Consider the following 19959-nt stretch of genomic DNA (forward strand, 5'->3'; position numbering starts at 1 on the left):
ATATGGTGGGAGACCTAAAAAGGTTAAGAGCACAAGATTAAGAGAGAGGAAGTTCGCATTCTAATCCTGTCTCTGACAGTGACCCTGAACTTGTTGCTCTGTAAACCAGGGAATATTACTTGTCTCTGATAGTTTCAATTTAAATTACCTATTAGTAGTAAGATCTCAATATGATAAGTACAGTGAGCCTTTTGTTGAAATCTTGAATGTGAAAAAGTGTAATTAATTCAATCATGTATTCTTTCTAACAAGAGGTTACCTTATATACATAGTTCAATCACTTTTTAAAATTATGCCAAAGAACGAGTAGCACTATACTAAACATAGTATGATCTCTTTTTTTAATTTATTAGATAGAGACAGAGAGAAACAAAAAGGGGAGAGGGAGGTAGAGAGGGAAAGAGACTGAGAAACACCTGTAGCTCTGCTTCTCTCATGAAGCTTTTCCCCCAAAGGTGGGAACCGGGGCATGAACCTGGGTCCTTGTGCACTGTAATGTGTGCACTTAAGCAGCTGTACCACCACCTGACCCCATGATCATGTTTCATTAGAAAGTTTCTTAAGCTTTTTTTTTTTTTGGTCTAGGGAGAGAGCATAATGGTTATGCAAAAAGACCCTCGTGCTCTGACCTTTTTCTTTTATTTCTTTTACTTTTTTTTTAATAGTAACAGAAATTGTGAGGGATGAGGAAGATTTGGGAGAGAGAAAGAGAGACACCTGCAGCACTGCTTCATCTCTCATGATGCTTCCATCCTGCAAGTGGGACTGGGTGTTTAAATCTAGGTCCTTGCATATGGTAATGTGTGCATTCTACCAGATGCCACTCTTTAATATCTTACTCAAACTTTCTCATCTTAAATATCATTAATTTGTGGCAAACCAGCTGATTAAAAATGCCGGTTGCTATGAAAGCTAACCACCAGCTTTTACTGTGTTCAGGTACTTCTACAATATGCTCATTTAGGCTGGTTGTTTTAGCACTACCAGATAGTGACTGAAGGTTACTTTACACACTGATAGATGCACCTGTCCCTTTAAATCACTATAATCCATAGTAATAAAATGACCCAGAGAGGGCCAGGTAGTGGAGCACCTGGTTGGGAACACACATTACAGTGTTCAAGGACCTGTGTTCAAGTGCCCATTCCCCACCTGTAGCGGGGACACCTCATGAACTGTGAAGCCCTCTCCCTCTCTTTTCCTCTCTCCCTCCCCCCTCAATTTATCTCTATCTCTGTTCAAAATAATAAGTAAATAATGTTAAATGAGCTAGAGGATTCAAAAAATTGAATCTGTGTGCCCTGGAAATTAAAGAACACCAGAAAGGCTCTAGTCAAGGAGGAAAATAATTTGTTCCATTGGAGGTTGAGCTCAGGCAACTTTTTCCTTATCTGATTTCTTTTACTTTCATTTGGCACCTCTGGGCACAGGAAGAACTTGAAAACAGAATATGGGAAGTGAAGCACACAGAAAGATATGAGATCCCAACATATCTCTCTCTCTCTCTCTCTCTCTCTCTCTCTCTCTCTGTCTCCTAGAAATAGGAAACAATCTGTCTAACCCCTCATTTCTGAGGGACAGTGGTGAAATTTGCAGTTGTCTTTGTACATCGTTGCCTTTGGAGGTCCTAACTTGGAATGACATCCAAAGCCCTTAGTTTGTGGCTTCCCAGACAGGATAGAAAAATGCTTCCAATGTGCGTCATATCATTGTTAAATGTTTTGATTAATCACTTTAGTGGGATTTTTTTTTCTATAACAGTCGAGGAAAAGGACTATGTATACCTTTCCTTAGTTTCCTAAGCTAATATGTGGCCCCAAAATATGCTTTGTTTCCAAATCTTGGTTAAAATAATTCCAAAGCTGAAATTTCATGCTTTAGGTGTAATTTTTGTCACTTCTATCCCTACATTTATCCAGGTTGCTCTGTATTCCCCGGGACTCACACAGATAGACCCCTTTAATTAACAGATTTCAAAAATTTCATTTGAAGATCGTGCATGGAAATACTGGTTTACTTATTTGGAGGACACATAAAAAAAATAAAGCTGTAGAAAGTGGTATGAATTTACTTGCTGTCACAGTTCGTATGACTGTAACAAGAGGTCCTCTTGTGAAACAGATTATGCCAACTGAATCTTGCCAAGTGGTTGCCAGGACAACCTTTTTCTTCCTCTCAGTTTGGAGTTAATTAAGTATTAACCTGGGTGTTGAGGAGAAAATTGGCTAATTTGCAGGGAGAGAAATGGAAGTCAAGATATACTAGAGGACTGAATTCTCCTTGAGTGATAATTTGATTTGTCTTGACTTTTATGCCCTTCAGGGATTTTGTTACACATCTACCTCAGGGAAAGTCTCTGGTCCAAACCAGAATAATTCTGAGGTTGAAGTTCTCTCTTCTGTGCCATGATATCTGTTCTGTGTAAAAAGACAGGGAGAATCTGGGCTGGGCACGGGGAACTTGAAATTACTGCAGCCAGTGTTGGCCTGGCTTGACTCTTGCCCAAGTTAGTTGTACTTTACCCAGGAGACCCATTACCGTCCACACCTTTTTGTTCTAAATTTACTGTACCAAACTTTACCAAAAGAATTCCAGATTCAAAAATAATAAAAAACCAAAGAACGTCAGTTCCATTGTTAGCCCAGAAGTGAGTCACCACTGCAGAATTTCTTCTGTCTCCTGATTAGACCGGATGCTCTGGGTGGTGCAGCAGGAAAGGCTGCCGCGCTCTGGCTGTGTGAGTTTGTAGTCACAAAAGGTCACAATTTTAACATGTTAAAAACCAAATCTCTCTCCTGGGCATCTGGAGGGTTGTTCCAGTGTGCCCTCCCAGAAGCAAAGGGAAAAAAAAAATACTTTTTTTTTTAATCCTTCTAACCTGAGGTCACCCGCAGCTGACATAGCTACGTGCTTCCTTGCATGGACACTGAGGTGACTCTGATTTTTGTGTTTGGTGTGACTGAAGTGACATGAAGTAGCTGACACTGGTGGGAGGAGAGCACATCTGAATTGTCCGTAGCCTGGCCATATACACTGTGCATATTCTGTGAGCCAAAGAAGCCAGAGCCTCTTAGCCAATAGCAATTTGGGAGTGGGGTAGAGAGGTGGAAGGGAGCTTTCTTTCACAGCATGGAGAGGAACATGATTAATCTGAACAAAAATATATATATATATATATATATATATGCCATTCCAGTCAAGATACTTCCAAGAAGGGAAGGTGACCTTCTTAATATCTGCCAGGACAATAGGAGCAAGCCAGAACTGTCCCAAGAAAACTAGATGTTTGTTTGTTTGTTTTGATTTGATTTGGTAGGACAAAGAGAAATTGAGATGGAAGGGAATAGAGAAGGAGAAAGACACCTGCAGGATTGTAGCTTCACCGTTTGTGAAGCTTCCCTCCTGCAGGTGGGGACCAGGGGCTTGTGCATGGTAACACATTCACTGATCTAGTTGTTCTACTGCCTGGCCCCCACTAGGTGCTTGTGAACTCTAGGCATAGATTTAAGTGAGCACTTACAAAAGAATAAGAAAAAAATCTGCGTTCACTTCACCCTTACTAAGTAACAACCACTGTATCCAGCATCTGGTAGATTATCATACTTAAACCTTGCAAAACTAATAGCTTTATTAGGTAAATGCTGGTTTCCAGGCTAGTGATTATCAAAGGCTTTTTATTTTATTATTTTTTTTGTAAATCCTGTGGAAATAAGGAAATAGAAAGGCTAAATCATCCACTGCACACCAATATTCAGATACCTTCAGCTGGACATTTTTACACTTAGACTCAACGACTCCTCACATTGATGAAGTTTGTCATTATTGTGATAACTACTGAATTTGAAGCAGCCTCATGTAAATGTTTACTGGCTTTCCCTTTTCTGTCTTTTGTCTCAAAATAAATGCTTCATATAATCTGAAAATAATATGAGCATTTAATGACGAGCAGTAGGTTCTTTACACTGTTACAAATATGAAAAAAATACCATGTCTATCCTGTAAAAACTTGCAATCTGGTTAGAAACAGTTCTGGAGTTAAATAAGACAACACATAATATAATATCAAATTATTTTTATTAAAGTCACTACCTTGACCCTGTATATTTCCATTCCTGTGTAAACAACAGATAAAAAGATATAAGACGTGCTTGTTAAATATCTGGAGGATACAAATCTGGAAAACTAATATACTGAATGATAGGAAACAATTATGCCCATAAATTTGAACACTGTGTTTAAAATCAACATGTTGAAATTAATAAAAATAAATTGAGAACCCTACATTTAATTTCAAAAGTTCAGTGAAGAGCAGCTTGGAAGAGAGCTATAATTTTCCCTTTCACAAAATAAGATCAAATATATAATTTATCAACTTAGACCTTCAGTCAATAGCCTACAATATTTGCTAAGCTCCAGACACCAGGTCAGCACTACAGCAGACTACTAGCAGATGCACCTGTAAGTAAATACAGTGTGCAGTTTAAGAAAGAAAAAAATTCCCATGAGTTAGGTTTCATTGAGGGTAGACACATCACTCTACAGAGGTCATCTTTGATAAAAATGGCGTGAAGTGGAGGAGGGAGACTAAGTTGGTGAGTGACAGGGAAACCAAACTTTATAGAAATATTGAGTGACCACAGGATGTTTAGTCTAGAGAAGAAAAGATTATGAAACGTTGATGGTTGTTTTCCAGCACATAAAGAGCTATTGTGTAGAGCCTTGTAGACTTTTTTTTTAGGTTATTTCAATTCAGCCGATGGGGTAAAAGTTAGAGAAAGGCAGATTCATTTTGATGTCTTCAAAAACTTTCCTGCCAACTTTGGGAAAGTCTCTAAAGATACGATACTCCGTGAGTATTCCAGCAGACAGTAAGTGACCTGCTACAACTGCTGTGCTATTCTGGAAAGTCTATATTTTGTCAGCAATTGGAATGATGATCTCTGGAGATGACATTAAAGTCAATTATTTCATTCTCATTTTCCATATTGAATGAGAAATAACAAAACTTTTTCTATACCTTCTTTAAGCCTTCAGACACACAAGAATTTTGCTGACCTACAACTAATGTGCTGTTTTCTGCATCTTCCTCTATGTGCTGATGACTGAAATAACTTTTATGTAGTTAGTAGAATGTCATGGTATATCTTCTCCACACGGAAAAAATATACTACTGACCGATTTGGGGTAAAATAGTGCTTAATATCTACACTGTGTCTCCAGCTGGAAGTGTAAATACAAGTGCTCAGTAGAAGATACATGAAGGGGAAAATTTTGCCTCAACATGTAGTAAAGGAAGTTCACCTCCCATAGCCCATGGGATGGAACACATAGAAGTTTCCACATATCCATCTGCAGCTCAAGGGGGAGGGTGAATGGTTCCTTGAGCTGTGTAAATTGTTGTTAAAATTTCGTGGGCTCTTGCCGGGCTGGCTAGCTTCATGGGCGGGTAACAGAGACGCGGAGACAATGGCTGAGCAGGGAAGCTGTATTTCTTTATTTAGGAACAACGATTCATAAACTAAGACAAACTAATCACCAAACAGAACTCTGCTGTCTCTTTGCGGTGGCACAAGCACTCTCTCTCTTACTCTGGAACTCAGGAACCCAGGAACTCTGTCTCTCTGGCACTCTCTCTTTTCTCTGGAACTCAGGAACCCTCTCCCTTACTCTCGAACTCAGAAACTCTCGCACTCTCGAACTATGGAACTCTCTTTTCTCTCGAACTCAGGAACTCAGGAACTCTGTCTCTCTGGCACTCTCTCTTACTCTGTAACCCTGAAACTCTCGAACTCAGGAACTCAGGAACTCTGGCTAACTCTGGCACTCTCGAACTCAGGAACCCTCTCCCTTACTCTCGAACTCAGAAACTCTCGCACCCTCGCACTCTCGAACTCCGGAACTCAGGAACTCGGTCACTGGGGAACTCAGGAACTCTCGGACTCCGGAACCCTCTCCCAGGGTCCCTTGGGGCGGGGCCAAGCAGGCCCGCGAAATTAACAGGACTCATCCAATTCTCTTGGAGGGGGAGGGCTAGAACAAGCCAATGTAAAGCATAGGACAGTAAATGCCAGAGGAAGGGAGTCACCTCTCAAGTCCCTGGAGATGTCCTAATATTTACGGTGGCTATGTCTCCTCAGCTTCACAGTCAAGTCCAGCATCTTCCAGACACCTGCAGTGTTTTAGGTGTGCCTAAATATTGTCATTGTTCAACTAAGAAGAAGATGAGTTATCATGCTCTCAGCTGGACATTTCTGCTGTCCACTATGACCAGGGAGCATTCCGACCAAAAAGTTTTCACTACAACAAAACGTACAGTTCTAGGGAAAACCATGAATGAGGGGGCTGGGCAGTAGCTCACTGGGTTAAGTGCACATAGTATGAAGCGCAAGGACACAAGAATCCCAGTTTGAGCCCCCAGCTCTCTACCTGCAGGGGAGTCTCTTCAAAAGCATCTTTAGGTGTCTGTCTTTCTTTCCTCCTCTCTGTCTTCTCCTCCTCTCTCCATTTCTCTCTGTCCTATCCTACAACAACAACATGAGCAACAACAACCACAATGAAAAAAAAGAAGAAGATGGCCACCAGGAGCAGTAGTGGATTCATAGTGCACGCACTGAGCCCTAGCAGTGACATTGGAGGCAAAAAAAAAAAAAAAAAAAAATGAAGGTCTGCCACTAAGTCTTTACTACTCAAAACTGTGTATTTGTCTCTTACTTTTTAGCCAAATACATTTCTTGGTATCATGTTATCTACTTAGTCTAGTTTTAAAAAGGCGAAGTTTCACTGTTCCATATTTGCAAGTTTATGTTTGTAGAGGCTAACAAGTAAGCAATGATACAAGCTTACTTTAGTTATTTCCTCCACCCTGAAATACTGTTACATTGAGGTAACGTGTCCCCTTTTTTAAGAGGAAGTGTTCAAATTATCTTTAATTATTTTAAATGACAACCACCACTAGGAAGAACTGATGACAACAACAACAAATCAATAATCTCAAATTTTGATTTATGGAGACTTTATAAGATATCAAATAACTACTAGCTATGATGGTTTCATTCAGTGAGCAGGAAAAATATGTGACATTTTTAACATTATACTACTTATTACATGGTGCATTTTCAAAATTAAATAAGAACTACTATAAAGAGGAAAATGTGACATAGCTATCTTGCATATAAAAAGGCAATGAGTATGGATCGACCTGTCAACACCCATGTTCAGCGGAGAAGCAATTACAGAAGTCAGACCTTCAACCTTCTGCATACTATAATGACCTTGGGTCCATACTCCCAGAGGGTTAAAGAATAGGAAAGCTATGGGAGTCAGGTGGTAGCGCAGTGGGTTAAGCGCACGTGGCACAAAGTGCAAGGACCGGCATAAGGATCCTAGTTCAACCCTCCCCCCCTCCCCCCCGGCTCCCCATCTGCCAGGGAGTCGCTTCACAGGCGGTGAAGCAGGTATGCAGGTGTCTGTCTTTCTCTCCCTCTCTCTGTCTTCCCTTCTCTCTCCATTTCTCTCAGTCCTATCCAACAACGACATAAGTAACAACAGCAATAATAACTACAACAATAAAACAACAAGGGCAACAAAAGGAAATGAATAAATATTTAAAAAACTAAAATAAAAAAATAGAAAAGCTATCAGGGGAGGGAATGAGATACAGTGTTCTGATGGTGGGAATTATGCAAAGCTGTACCCCTCTTATCCTATGGTTTTGTCAATTTTTCCTTTTTATAAATAAATTTTTTTTTAAAAAATGCAGTGAGAAGTACCCTTTCTAGCAATAGCAGCTACATTCTACTAATACATTAAGTCTACTGAATACCTAGTGACAATGATAATAAGGGAAAAAGCAATAGCAAATTCCCTTCCCTGAACTCATGGAAGGGTCCACCCACTATTGTATTCAGACACCCAGCTCAGCACTCAAAGGCTAAAGCTGTTTCCATTTAACATACTCAAATACACCCTTCCTAAGTAGATCTTCATTTGACTTCTAGGAAGAACAATATTTCACAGTTTAGTTGTTTAGTTAGAGGTGAATGTACATCTATCAGTTTGAATCCCAGTGTCTAAAACATTTTAACAACAGATAAATGAAAAAAAAACTCTTTGGAAGTACTAACTCTGCAGATAAGTAAAGTCCTTTAAACCTCACAACAATTCTATGAAGTAAGGACTTTATTATCCCACTTTAACATAGAGTTTTAGGAAACTTGTCCAAGATGACACAGCAAAGAACTGATAAACTAGCAATTTGAAATCAGACAACCAAAATCCAGTTTCTTCACCATTGCTGCTACTGCCTTCCCAGTTTATGGTATGTAGCTATAACCAATCAAGTGTCTAGTGTGTACAAAGAACTGTGTTAACATCAGCATCTTAATTTACCTGTAGGGCCATTTGAACATAAATAGAGGGACACTCGAATGATTAGATTAGACATTTTGGATATCTTTGGTATACCACCCTCCATGGATATAGTCCCAAGTGTGTTACTTGAGATCGCAGGATGCTAGGAATAAGAACTGTACTCTCTCTTCCTTGCAGAGGTGGAATGGTCCAAACCAGTGAGCAGTATGAATTTGTGCATCATGCTCTGTGCCTGTATGAGAGCAGACTTTCAGCCAAAACTGTCCAGTGATCCTTGGAAGCTTACCAGACCATCAATCTCTAGGAGTGATTAACCAATTACTCACTTGAGGCTTCCAGAAGGAGGTTCCTGCAGTGGAAGGAAAGAGAAGCTCTGAAGCCAGGCTTTGGCACGATTGTGGAAGATTTGGCAACACATTAAAGATTGCTCGTCCCCTGTGTATAATGAATGCATCCCTTAAAATTATTTCAAAGGTCCTATGCTGCTGGAGGGATGATAGATTCCTTACACAGCGTAAGGCAGATTTTGTTTTGTCGGTATTGACTATATAACACAGAGAATGGGTGCATGAAATACTCAATGACATGTGTCATTGGATGATGACAAGAAGAGCTGCTGAAGAAATTATTATTGTATTTTAGATGCTTCAATGTTTGCAAAACCTGTCTTGTGAATGGACTGTCAGCTGTTAAACTGTCCCTGTTTTAAGTGCTATTACCCTACTCAGTTATCAGAATCTTGCCGCTAAAGTTGCAAGTGATTGATAATGGATTTCTAACCAAATTAGTCCTTGTTTTTGGAAATAAAAGAAAAAGAATCAAAAGCAGTAGCTATTTTATATGAAACTATGTCGTGATGATATCACCAATTACATGTGCATTGATCAGTACCTCCTGTCAATCAGTTACAGAGCACAATGATTGTCATTGGGTATTAGATGTATTTACTCTCTATTATTGGGCAGAGAGATTGTTTCTGCTCCAGAACTCGATCCACTGTATTTCTACATTGTGAGTCATTTTACTTTTAAGGGAAAAAAAAATAAACTGGTTTGTAGTAATTATGATATATCAAAAACATTTTAAATACTGTCTCTCTTTTACTAAAAAGGAATTTTTGAATATGCTGCCTACCTGGACTTTCTCACTCACTAAAAGTTGGATGCCTTTGGGAATGATGTAACCTGTCCCATTTCTAGAGGATCTTCAAAAGGACTTTGTTAAGGATATGAATATCCTTATATTTCTGAAAAGGTTTAATTCTCAAGGGTCAAATAGAGTTATAAAAAAAAATACTACACTCAGCACACTAGATGTTCTGTTCAAATTTGAATTTTAATGAACTTATGTTAACTTTGTTTCATACTGCCAATAAATTCCTCTTAATATTATATGTTGAGTAAATCATGTCATATTTTTTGTTTGTTTGTTTGTTTTTATTTGTTTTTTCTCTTTAGAGAGAGACTGTGATCTAATCTTTTGGAAGAAGTCTGAAGAAAGGAGATAACATGATGAGTTTAATTGGTCTTTTCCCCAACAGAGATGACTCTCTTAAAATGTAATATTGTGTTCACTTGAGAGATAATGATCTAAAAGTGGTGTCATTATGCGGTTTTCCTCGAAAGTCTCCAGCATATCATTATACTAACAGTACATGTTTATGTCACTTGTCATAGATCCTCATAAATTACATGGTTTGTGTTTATTCAGCAGAATCTCATCACCTGGGGAGGTTTAATATAGTAAGAACATTTAATTATCTAAGATTACAATTTTTTTCTTTCCTCTTGAGGTGACATAGTCATGTGCCAAAGGACCATAGAAGAAATCTGAATTTTATTCTTCAGCAAGAGACTAGAGTCTTTTTCTACATTAAAAAAAAGAGAGAGAGAACGAGAGAGGTAATCATAATCCCTTCTTTCTAAGGAAACAGACAAAAGGACACTGGTGTAAAACTTCCCCCAAACAATTCAATAGGAGGAAGCGCTCGTCACTGACTTTTCCCCCCACCATGAAGGCACATTTCCTTCCTACTCTTTGCTTCTCTTATCTGGGAGAATTTTTTTTCCCCCAAGCAAAGCATGAACAGTTGTGAAGTGGAAAATGGAGGCTGAATTTTACATGGCGATCCTTACCTGCTTGATATTCGGGAACTCAGGTGAGTGGGCCTGCTTGTTTACTGAGGTGTTTCCCTGATAGCCAGCAGAGGTGTCTGTTCTTTGAAAAGTGTTTGAAAGAAGATAGAAATGGAGCCAGGTCTCCATGGCAGTTTAGCCAAAGGCAGTGAGGAGGGGGAATAAGAAGAGCCAGCTCTGCCCACATCACTGGGAGTTCTTGAAAAGAAAATAAATGGCCTCCTCTTGTCTTCTAAAAGGCTCGGGCAGCTTCTAAAATGGCATCTTAATAGCAGGGAGTATAACACCCTTGGGAAATTTTTCTATTATTATTTAACAGTCTTGGCATTCTCCATGCTCCACCTCCCCATCCCAATCAGATTACAGTTTGATTTTCTTCGGTGTTAAAGAATGTAAGCGAGATAATTAAAGGGGGAGGGGGTAAAAAAAAAAAGTGCTGTGTTTTATTTGAAAGTTGTTATTTACGAGCAAAATCTGAATATTTTCATGGATGAACTGGTCAAATTAAATAGCAGCCAAGTGAGAATTGTTTCTAAACCATCTCATTGTTTAATACTGATGTTTAACAATTGAGTATTTAATTTTCTTACTTTAAGAAATGCAGCTTTTTAAAACTATTTGTACTTGAAGGAAAACTGTAGCTATTACCATAAAAGTATAAAACTGCTTTGCTCCAGAGTAAGCAATTTCATCTGTGGTAATCAGTACTTTCATGGACTATTATTAGAAAGAAGGTTGTGCTTAGAGAGGTGGGAATATTTGTTTTGTTTTTTTTCTGTTTGGATAAGTAGATACAAATTTCATATTTTATTTAAATTATGCTATTTGTTTACAGACACTTATTACAGTGTTCAATAAGGCTAGGGAACTAGGGAACAGTGTATATTTTAGACAGGGGGACAAAGGTGAAGTAAGAATAGTGAAATGGTTTAAAAGGAACTGAGGTTTTCATAAATTTAGCATATCTAACTAATGAAGCTAAATTATCACAACATATTCTTTGGATGTCTTTGTTTTTCTTCTATGTTTTCTTTTATTATTTCAGTGGGAGGGAGTTTTTTTCTCCCCTAAACTATATAAAAGTAGAAGGAAAGGAGTTAAGTGTAACATTTTTACATTGCCAGCCTGGGCTCTTAAGTCACATAATGTTGAATTTGAGAGTATGTACCTGAAATGGTAGCAGTAGCAAATGCTAAGTAAACCTTATATTTTTACTAAGCTGATTTATAGTTGTACTGTTTTTTTTTTATTATTTGTTTTGTTTTTGTCATGGTCCATATAATGTTCTAGATAGTACTATGAGCTTTTCGTCTTACAGAGAGTTTTCAGATTGTGCATGTCCAGAAACAAGCATGCCTTGTTAAAACTGAGATTGTGAGCATGGGCTCATGTAATGGCACCAACCGGAACCAGCAGTGGATGTGGACTGAAAATGAAAAGCTCCTTCATGTACAATCCGCTCTGTGCCTGGGTATCTCCAACTCCTCTGGTCGCCATTCTCGATCAGTCATCCTTGTCCATTGCTCAGAGGCACCTCAGTGGACCTGCTATGTGGAGAAAGGATATCTTGAGGTGGGAAATACTTCTTTCTTTCTCAAGAAGCAAGGCTTCAAGGTAGTGGTCAAGAAAGGCAGGAATTATCTCCATAGTTGGATGAAGAAAGATGTCAACGAGGAAGGAAAATCAGTCAACGAAAATATCTGCTATACAAAAGGTGAGCTACTCCTTTCAGAATCCATGAGTGTTCAGCTAACTATCTTGTGTTTTCACATTCAAGGGAAATCTGCACATCCCCACAAGCAATTCCTCTGGAAGATTCGTACACTGATGGAAATGGATTATGTGGTGCTCATGAACTTGGAAAACTTCATTATCTGTAGGAAAATAGGTTGAACTTTTCTCTTTATATCTCCCACTCTTTCTTCACTTTTCTTTCTCCTTTTATTAAGTCAACAAATATTTCTTGAGCTATTTTACACAGACCCAAGGTACACTGGTTAAGAACTACTGGACATAGGAGTACAGATTTAAGCATATAAGTAGGATACAAGTATTTCTTGAGCTATTTTACACAGACCCAAGATACACTGGTTAAGAACTGCTGGACACAGGAATACAGATTTAAACATATAAACAGGATACATATATGATTACTAAAGCCAATGATTAAAAAAATAAAAATTTTACTGATGACAACACTCTAGTATTATGAAGAACTCTTAAGAATATCAAATGATGATCAGTTAAGACTAGAAAGACAATACATTGTGTTTTTGCAAATCTTTTGCACTAATGTTTAGGGGTAAATATCTTTTGGTGGTAACATACTTTAGAAATGTTTAGGGGCTGAGTGGTGGTGCACTTGGATGGTGGCGCACGTGTTACATTGCACAAGGTTCCTGGTTCAAGCACCCGGTCCCCACCTGCAGGGGGAAGCTTTGTGAGTGGTGAAGCAGGGCTACAGGTGTCTTTCTGTCTCTCCATCTCTACCACCCCCTTCCCTCTCGATTTCTGGCTGTTTCTATCCAATAAATAAAGATAATAGTAAAAATTATATTCGTAGTGAGACAAAAAAAATTGAAAAAAAAGTTTAAGAACCAAAGTGCAATCATGGATTGTTCTAGTTTGTTGACCATTGATAGATAATATCTAGATGAGGAGCACGTGTGAAAACTTGAATGCACATGTATAAATTCCTGGTACAGCAGACAGTTTAAGCCTATACAAGGATTTTTCATTTAATAATATTGCATAGTTTTCTATTTTTAGCTATTTTAATAGCTTATTTAGAGTAATAGAATAAGCCTTTGTTAGATGGTTGTTTTTAGAAAGTCTTGAAAAGTAAGACTAATAAAATCATTGGCTATGTCATAGAAATAAATTTTACAAATCACTGGAGAAATTATCCAGAAAGGGGATCTTTCATTAAGCAGACTGAAATTTATCAAGGTTAAGTGAATTGTACCAGATAATTTCCTAACTGAAGCATGATAATTAGTCAAGTTTTCTTCCTTGTCCAGTGTATCTTCCATTATACTAATGGTTCTGAACTATCTGGCCACTGATTATTTTTTTCTCAACTGGCTACCTAAGAATTAATGGAAGATGAAAATGTCCTTGACATCATTTCTACCTATACTACTATCATGGAAAAAATAAAGTTGGGCTTTACAGATACCATTTTAAAAAATCCAGACAATTTTGATCCATAACTCCATTTGCTGATTTTGGGTCTTATATGACTCTTCTCACCAGATTTATTTTCAAGCATTTTTTGTCACTTCTTCATTCCATAAAGAAGTGCTCAATTAGGTACTAATTGGACACATTGGTCTTTCTTCTACTATTGAAGTTGAGTTTTATAGTCCCCATTTACATCATAAAAGTGCAAAAGTCAATTAGAAGGTTCAATATATTGGGTAAAACACAGTATATAAAATAGCAATTTGTGCAATTCCTTCCCTTTACATCATCTAAATATGTCTATTCTTAATATAGAATTACTCTAAGTTTTCCCATTCTACCATTATATATGCACATTAAGATGCTTTCTCAACTACCAGTCAAATGTTATATAGTCAACTAGTCATTCACTGGAACTTAGAATAAGTAAATATGGATTCAGTACAGAGTTATTCAAGATAGGAGATTGTTCATGGCAAAACTGTCTCCTTCAAAGTTCATGTAAAACATGGCCCTAGATGTCTTTATTTCCAAGGTAAAGTGGGTATTGCAGCTGGGGTAGTGACTCAGTAAAGAGAGGGATTTATCTACATGAGATCCCAAGTTCAATCCCTGGTATCTCTTATGTGGGGATGATGCTGATTCTCTCACTAAATAATTTTAATACTTTATTCATTTATTTATTTGGGATAGAGATAGAGAAATTAAGAGGGGGCTGGGAGGTGGGGAGAGTGAGACAGAGACAAGCAGAGACACCTGTAGCATTGTTTCACAGCTAATTAAGATTCCCCCCTTCCTCCAGGTGAGGGTTGAGAAACTTGAACCCAAGTCCTTGAGCACTGTGATACATACACTCTACCAGATGCACCATACCTCCCAGACCCCCTTTGAATTTTTTAAAATTCAAATTTATCTAATTTTTAAAATGTAAGTGGATAGAGTTTGTAAATGAACCACTGAACACACCATACTTAAAATTTAAGTATGTTGAGGGGAAATGGACATTGAGAAGAAGCAACTATTTAATGCACAATTATGATGCCTCTAAAAATTTCACTTGAATATGAAGGGGCCAGGTGGTGGCTTACCTGGCTGAGTGCACATGTTACAGTGTGCAAGGACTCAGGTTCGAGCCCCTGGTCCCCACCTGCAGGGGGAAAGCTTTGCAAGTGGTAAAGCAGGGCTACAGGTGTCTCTCTGTTCTATCCCCCCTTTACCTCTCTATTTCTAGCTGTCTCTAGCCAATAAATAAATAAAGATTAAAAATTAAAAAATTAAAAAATAAAATAAAAAAGAAATTTTTTGAAAAGTGAAATAATTTGGTAAAATTTCATGGTCCTTAAAATTCCAATCCCCCCCCACCCGGCTTATGAAAATTTGAAAATATTTTTAACCCTACAAAAAGTGCTTTTTGTTACTTTTGAATAACTGATCATCTTATGGACCCTAAGCATTGTCACAAGGCACAAGTCAGCCCCTGACACATGAAATGATTTATCCATAATCCACCTGCCCTTTCCTGACTGTTTAAATAACTTCTTGTACAAGATCTCTCTTCCATAGCTTGGTAAGCAAGAACTTGTCTGTCATTCTTCCTCCTCCATGTATCATGCTATCTTTCTATGCTAACATCTCTTCATTTTCATATATGGTTATATACATACATATATGTAGGCTGTGTTTTGATATCATTTTGACTTATTAATTTTACTTTCTTTTTAATATTTTATTTTAATGAGAGAGGGACACCAGAGTACTGCTCAGCTCTGGCTTGTAGTATAGTGGTTCCGGTGATTGAACCTGTGACTTCTGAGGCTTAAGTATTAAAGTCTTTTTTATATAATCTTTATACTGTCTCACCTGCCCATTTTACTTAATTTCTAGTCTTGCATTACTTAAATTCTGATAAGAATGTTAATTTCTGATTCCAAATTCTGATTTGTCTGTCTCCCATCGTTTGCAAATATTCTAAGGTTTGATTATTTCTTTACATGTCCACTATCACTTTGTCAAATTTCAGGGCTGATGAAATAGCTCACTCAGAGAGTATGCTGCTTTGCCTTATGTACAACCCAGATCTGAGCCTAACCACCACAACTTTGAAGGAAGCTTTGGTGGCTGTAGTCTCTCTCTCTCTTCTTCCCCCCCCTCTCTCCCTCCCTTCCTCCCTCTGTAAAAAAACAAAAACAACAACAAAAGAAAATGGCTTATTTGCAGTTTCTCAAATTTTGTGCAGCATTACTTTTTCTTTCTTTCTTCATCATCATCATCATCATCATCATCATTATTTTGCCATCATGGTTATTTCTGGTTGCTTGATTCTAGTGTTCCTGATGGCTTCCTCCCTCTCTCTCCCTCTCTCTCTCTCTCTCTCTCTCTCTCTCGTTAAAGAGAGAGACAGAGAGGGGAAGAGAGTAAGAGCGGGAGATATAGAGAGACATTTGGAGCACTGTTTCACCACTGGTGAAGCTTCCCTGCTACAGGTAGGAACCAGGGCCTTGAGCCCAAGCCCTCATGCATGGTAACATGTGCACTGTACCATACTGGGTAAGCTACTACATGACTCCATATCTATACTTGTCAATGTACTTTTTATTTCCTTTCACCTTACCTTTATTCTAGACCAATCTTGTTTAACACATTTATTTCATTATATATGATTTATGCATACACATCAAGTTTTTTCTTAATGTGTGTTCTATTTAAGTTATCATCTTTTCCAGGTTATTACCCCACTTTTTAAAGAGCACATTATGTTTAGCATCTTTCAACAAAATAAGAAGTACAAGTACAGTTAGATTTTCCTGTCTCTAAAATTAGTTTTATTTAAGTTATATTTCTCCCAATTAAACTCATTTGTGTCATTAACATAACATGCATTTTCCTAATTCTCTATACACAAAACTTCCATTTCACAGTGGACTATATATGAGCATAGACTACTAAACTAAAAGATGCACTGCTTTTGAAAATATGTATATTCAAAAGATGGCCTTACAATGCTGTTGCAGCCATTGCATATCATCTTATAGGTGAGCTTTTTGCAATTCAATACTAAATTTTCAGAATGGACCCAGGATGGTTCACCCTTATCTTGAATTGTATTGTAAAAGTAATTGTATACAATGTGGAAACAATACAGTAGCAATGGCACAATAAGGCTTTTTAAAAATAGCTTCAACATATTGTTCCATTGTCTAAGAACTTTTCCTTAGATAGGACAAAGCACAGCTTACTTTTTCGTGAACTATGAAACGTATAGCCTTTTTTAAAGATCAGAAGAACATAAAGATGTCAAAATAGCTAGATGTCTACTATTTCTAATATAATATCATAGTACGTATTTCAACAAAGGTACTAAATATAGAAAGTTGAACTGATGCATTTCCACAGTTGTTTTTGCTTCCTTTACATTCCCAGAATCCACAAAAAAAAAAAAAAAAAAAAGATTAGGAGTTTATTTTGCCTTATAACATGTAAATGAGTGAATCAAATAATGAAATGTATATATTGCTGTTGCTGGATCCCAGATAAAGTCTTACTGAAACACAATTTCTTTTTTTTAAGAGAATTTATTTATTTATTCATGAGAAAGATAGGAGAGAGGTAGAACCAAGCATCACTCTGGTACATGTGCTTCCGAAGATTGAACTCAGGACCTCGTGCTTGAGAGTTCAGTGTTTTATCCACTGTGCTACCTCCCAGACCACTGAACCACAATTTCTAAGGAGACAGCCAAGTCTTTAATAGACTAACAGCTCCAAAGGCAATTCTAATAATTACCAAAAGTTTGCAAACCACTGCTTTAAAATTCATGAAGTTTGGAAATTGAATGTTAAGACTAACATTTATTTTCTTGCTTCTTATATAGCACAAGTTAAAAACACAGACACAAAAACAACAAGGACAACAAAGGGGAATAAATAAATAAATATATTAAAAAGAAAACATAGACAGACACAAAATGAAGGGGTAATGGACTTGGGCATGCTATTGATTCTCTTTCTGGTAAGAAGGTAGTGGCTTCAAATGGAAAATGGACTTGTTTGGTGTGTTTTTTAAAAATACATCTAAACAGAAGGCTAAATAAAGGCAATTATAGAAGACTGACTTTTTTCCCATGAGATACTATGAAGCTTCATGAAATACTAATAACTTAGGTTATTTGCAGAGTAAAGCTCAAAAGTTTTTCTGTCATTTATCTAACTGGGGAGGCCCTGTTTCATCCATTGAATTCATTATGTAAGTTGACTAATTTTTAAAAGAGGCCTTAAAGTGAAAATTTACCAGCTGCTCCATAATGAAGAAGAGTAAGCATAGGTTGACATGCTAAGACATGTAATTACATACTAGGTATTTGGAAGCTTGTTTTTGTCTTAACCCCATCATTAAATATTTTTTTGAAAGTCTGAGAGCTAAAATTGTCATAGGTGGTAATCAACCTGGAGCTTTTGGCCAAAGTTCAAAAGGACCAAAGTACTAATCTCTAAATATTACAGAAATGTTTCCATACCAACAAATGCAAATATTTACTAAAAAGAAGAGTTAATCGCCTAGCTCAATTAACAGTGCTTCAATTAAGTTTGTTGCAAAGGAATATTACTAGTAGTAAAGTTTAGTTTGTCATTTAGAAAATATCCTAAAGCTAAATAAAATCACCTGGTCTATGTTCAGAATAGCTAACTCTAGTGAAACAGGGACAAGAGTAATAACAGCCAAAAGGATAGGAACAACAGGAACAAGGGGAAATGTCCATATATCTATCAAAACTTTGATCTATTAGATAATTGTACAGATAGGTTTGCCAGTTAAATACATAACATTCAGTTAAATGTGAATGTCAGGTAAATTAAAATTATGTTTAATGTAAATCCATCCCAAATATACATTATAGTCCCTGTACTATTATATATTTGAGATATACTAAATATTCTGGGTTACTAACTAACATTTCAATTTACTTGTGCATTGTGTATTTTTATTTGCTAAATTTGGAAGGTATGGATGCTTTGCACAACCCTCTACCTCTGAAGGGGAAGGTGCTTAGTAGTCATGATTATTTTATTAAATTTTGGAGAACTGCCAACATATGTTGCTAAAATTTAAAAATGTCTCTTGATACACTTTTGAGCCTTACCTACTTCTTTGTGTACATTAGAATATGAAAACACATTAATCAGTTGAAGCTGGAGTAGTCTGAATAAACCACTAAATCATCGTCTGAATAAACCATCGTCTGAATAAATCATCGTCTGAATAAACCACTAAAAGAATACTGGAGAATAAAATCTTCCTGCTGTCAGTCTTGACACCAGAAAGTCTTAAAAGATATGGTTATCTAACTGGGTGAGATTTTATGAGGGTCTATAGTCCAGAAAACTCAAATATAGTGTGGAGTTGTAGGGAATGTCAAAGCATTCTGTCTCAAAAACAGGGAGATAGTTCTTATCAGTAGAGGATAGAATTGCATGTATGAGGTCACAGGTTCAATTCCTAGTAATGCATATGCCAGAGATGAGTGTGTGTGTGTGTGTGTGTGTGTGTGTGTGTGTGTGTGTGTGTTAAAAAATAAGAAAATACAGTGTTTCAGCTCATAATTTGCATACCTCCTGGTGTACAACTGTCCTCTAGAGACTTGATACATGAAGTGTAGTTTACATACCATAGACATCATTTCTGGAATTGCCTGAAAACTTATTATGAATCCAAAAATCTATACAAACTCAGAATTTGCAGATTAGTTAAATCCCCAAAGGAAAGAGGTCTTTTTTAAAATTATGGTTAAATAAACTTAATTCACACATACAAAAAAAAAATCCAAGTATGGTTAATTCTGTATTGCAAAGCAAAGCTATAATTATCAATTAATCCCATCAACTCATAAATTGTGTTGAACCAGAAGATAACTCACCCAGTAAATTAGGTACCTTCCCACCCACAAGGCCCTGAGTTTGAGCCCCAGCACCCATGGGAGAACCATAGACAGCACCAGGGGAAGTCCATGGATGGTAGGGTGGTCTTGTGGTGCCCCTCCCATAAAAAAGAATGAAAAATTGGCTCTGAGCAGTGGTCATGGATGTGAAAGACCCCCCAATGTCATATTAAATCAATGTGCTATTCTTCCAGGAGACAAGAGGCTTAGGAAAGACAAAAGTTCCATGATTTGATACCCATGAATAGGAGCAGCTAGCATTGCATTTAAAGAAAGGTCATTGCTTTCCAAGAAATTATCAGTTTTCATGAGGAAGATACACAAATCATTAACAGTGTT

General features: G+C 37.2%; 2 protein-coding genes across 7 annotated transcripts in view; both read left to right on the forward strand.

Annotated features, from left to right (window-relative positions):
- The window catches only part of PTPRR (protein tyrosine phosphatase receptor type R), a 302321-nt gene extending 292560 nt beyond the window's left edge, over positions 1-9761 (forward strand). For all 3 annotated transcript variants that reach the window (XM_007530107.2, XM_007530111.3, XM_060194938.1), the window contains one exon: positions 8548-9761. In XM_007530107.2, coding sequence (XP_007530169.1) covers positions 8548-8641 — 94 coding nt within the window. In that variant the 3' untranslated portion in view covers positions 8642-9761. The remainder of the gene's footprint in view (positions 1-8547) is intronic.
- Positions 9762-10400: 639 nt separating this feature from the next.
- PTPRB (protein tyrosine phosphatase receptor type B) overlaps positions 10401-19959 on the forward strand; it is a 121960-nt gene continuing 112401 nt past the window's right edge. For 3 of the 4 annotated variants that reach the window (XM_060194941.1, XM_060194940.1, XM_060194939.1), the window contains exons 1-2: positions 10459-10528; positions 11824-12219. In XM_060194941.1, coding sequence (XP_060050924.1) covers positions 10474-10528; positions 11824-12219 — 451 coding nt within the window. In that variant the 5' untranslated portion in view covers positions 10459-10473. Of the gene's footprint in view, positions 10529-11823; positions 12220-19959 lie in introns of all 4 variants that reach the window. The other variant, XM_016191292.2, reaches the window with a different exon arrangement.

The sequence above is a fragment of the Erinaceus europaeus genome, chromosome 7, assembly GCF_950295315.1.
Source record: "Erinaceus europaeus chromosome 7, mEriEur2.1, whole genome shotgun sequence".
Classification (NCBI taxonomy): Eukaryota; Metazoa; Chordata; class Mammalia; order Eulipotyphla; family Erinaceidae; genus Erinaceus; species Erinaceus europaeus.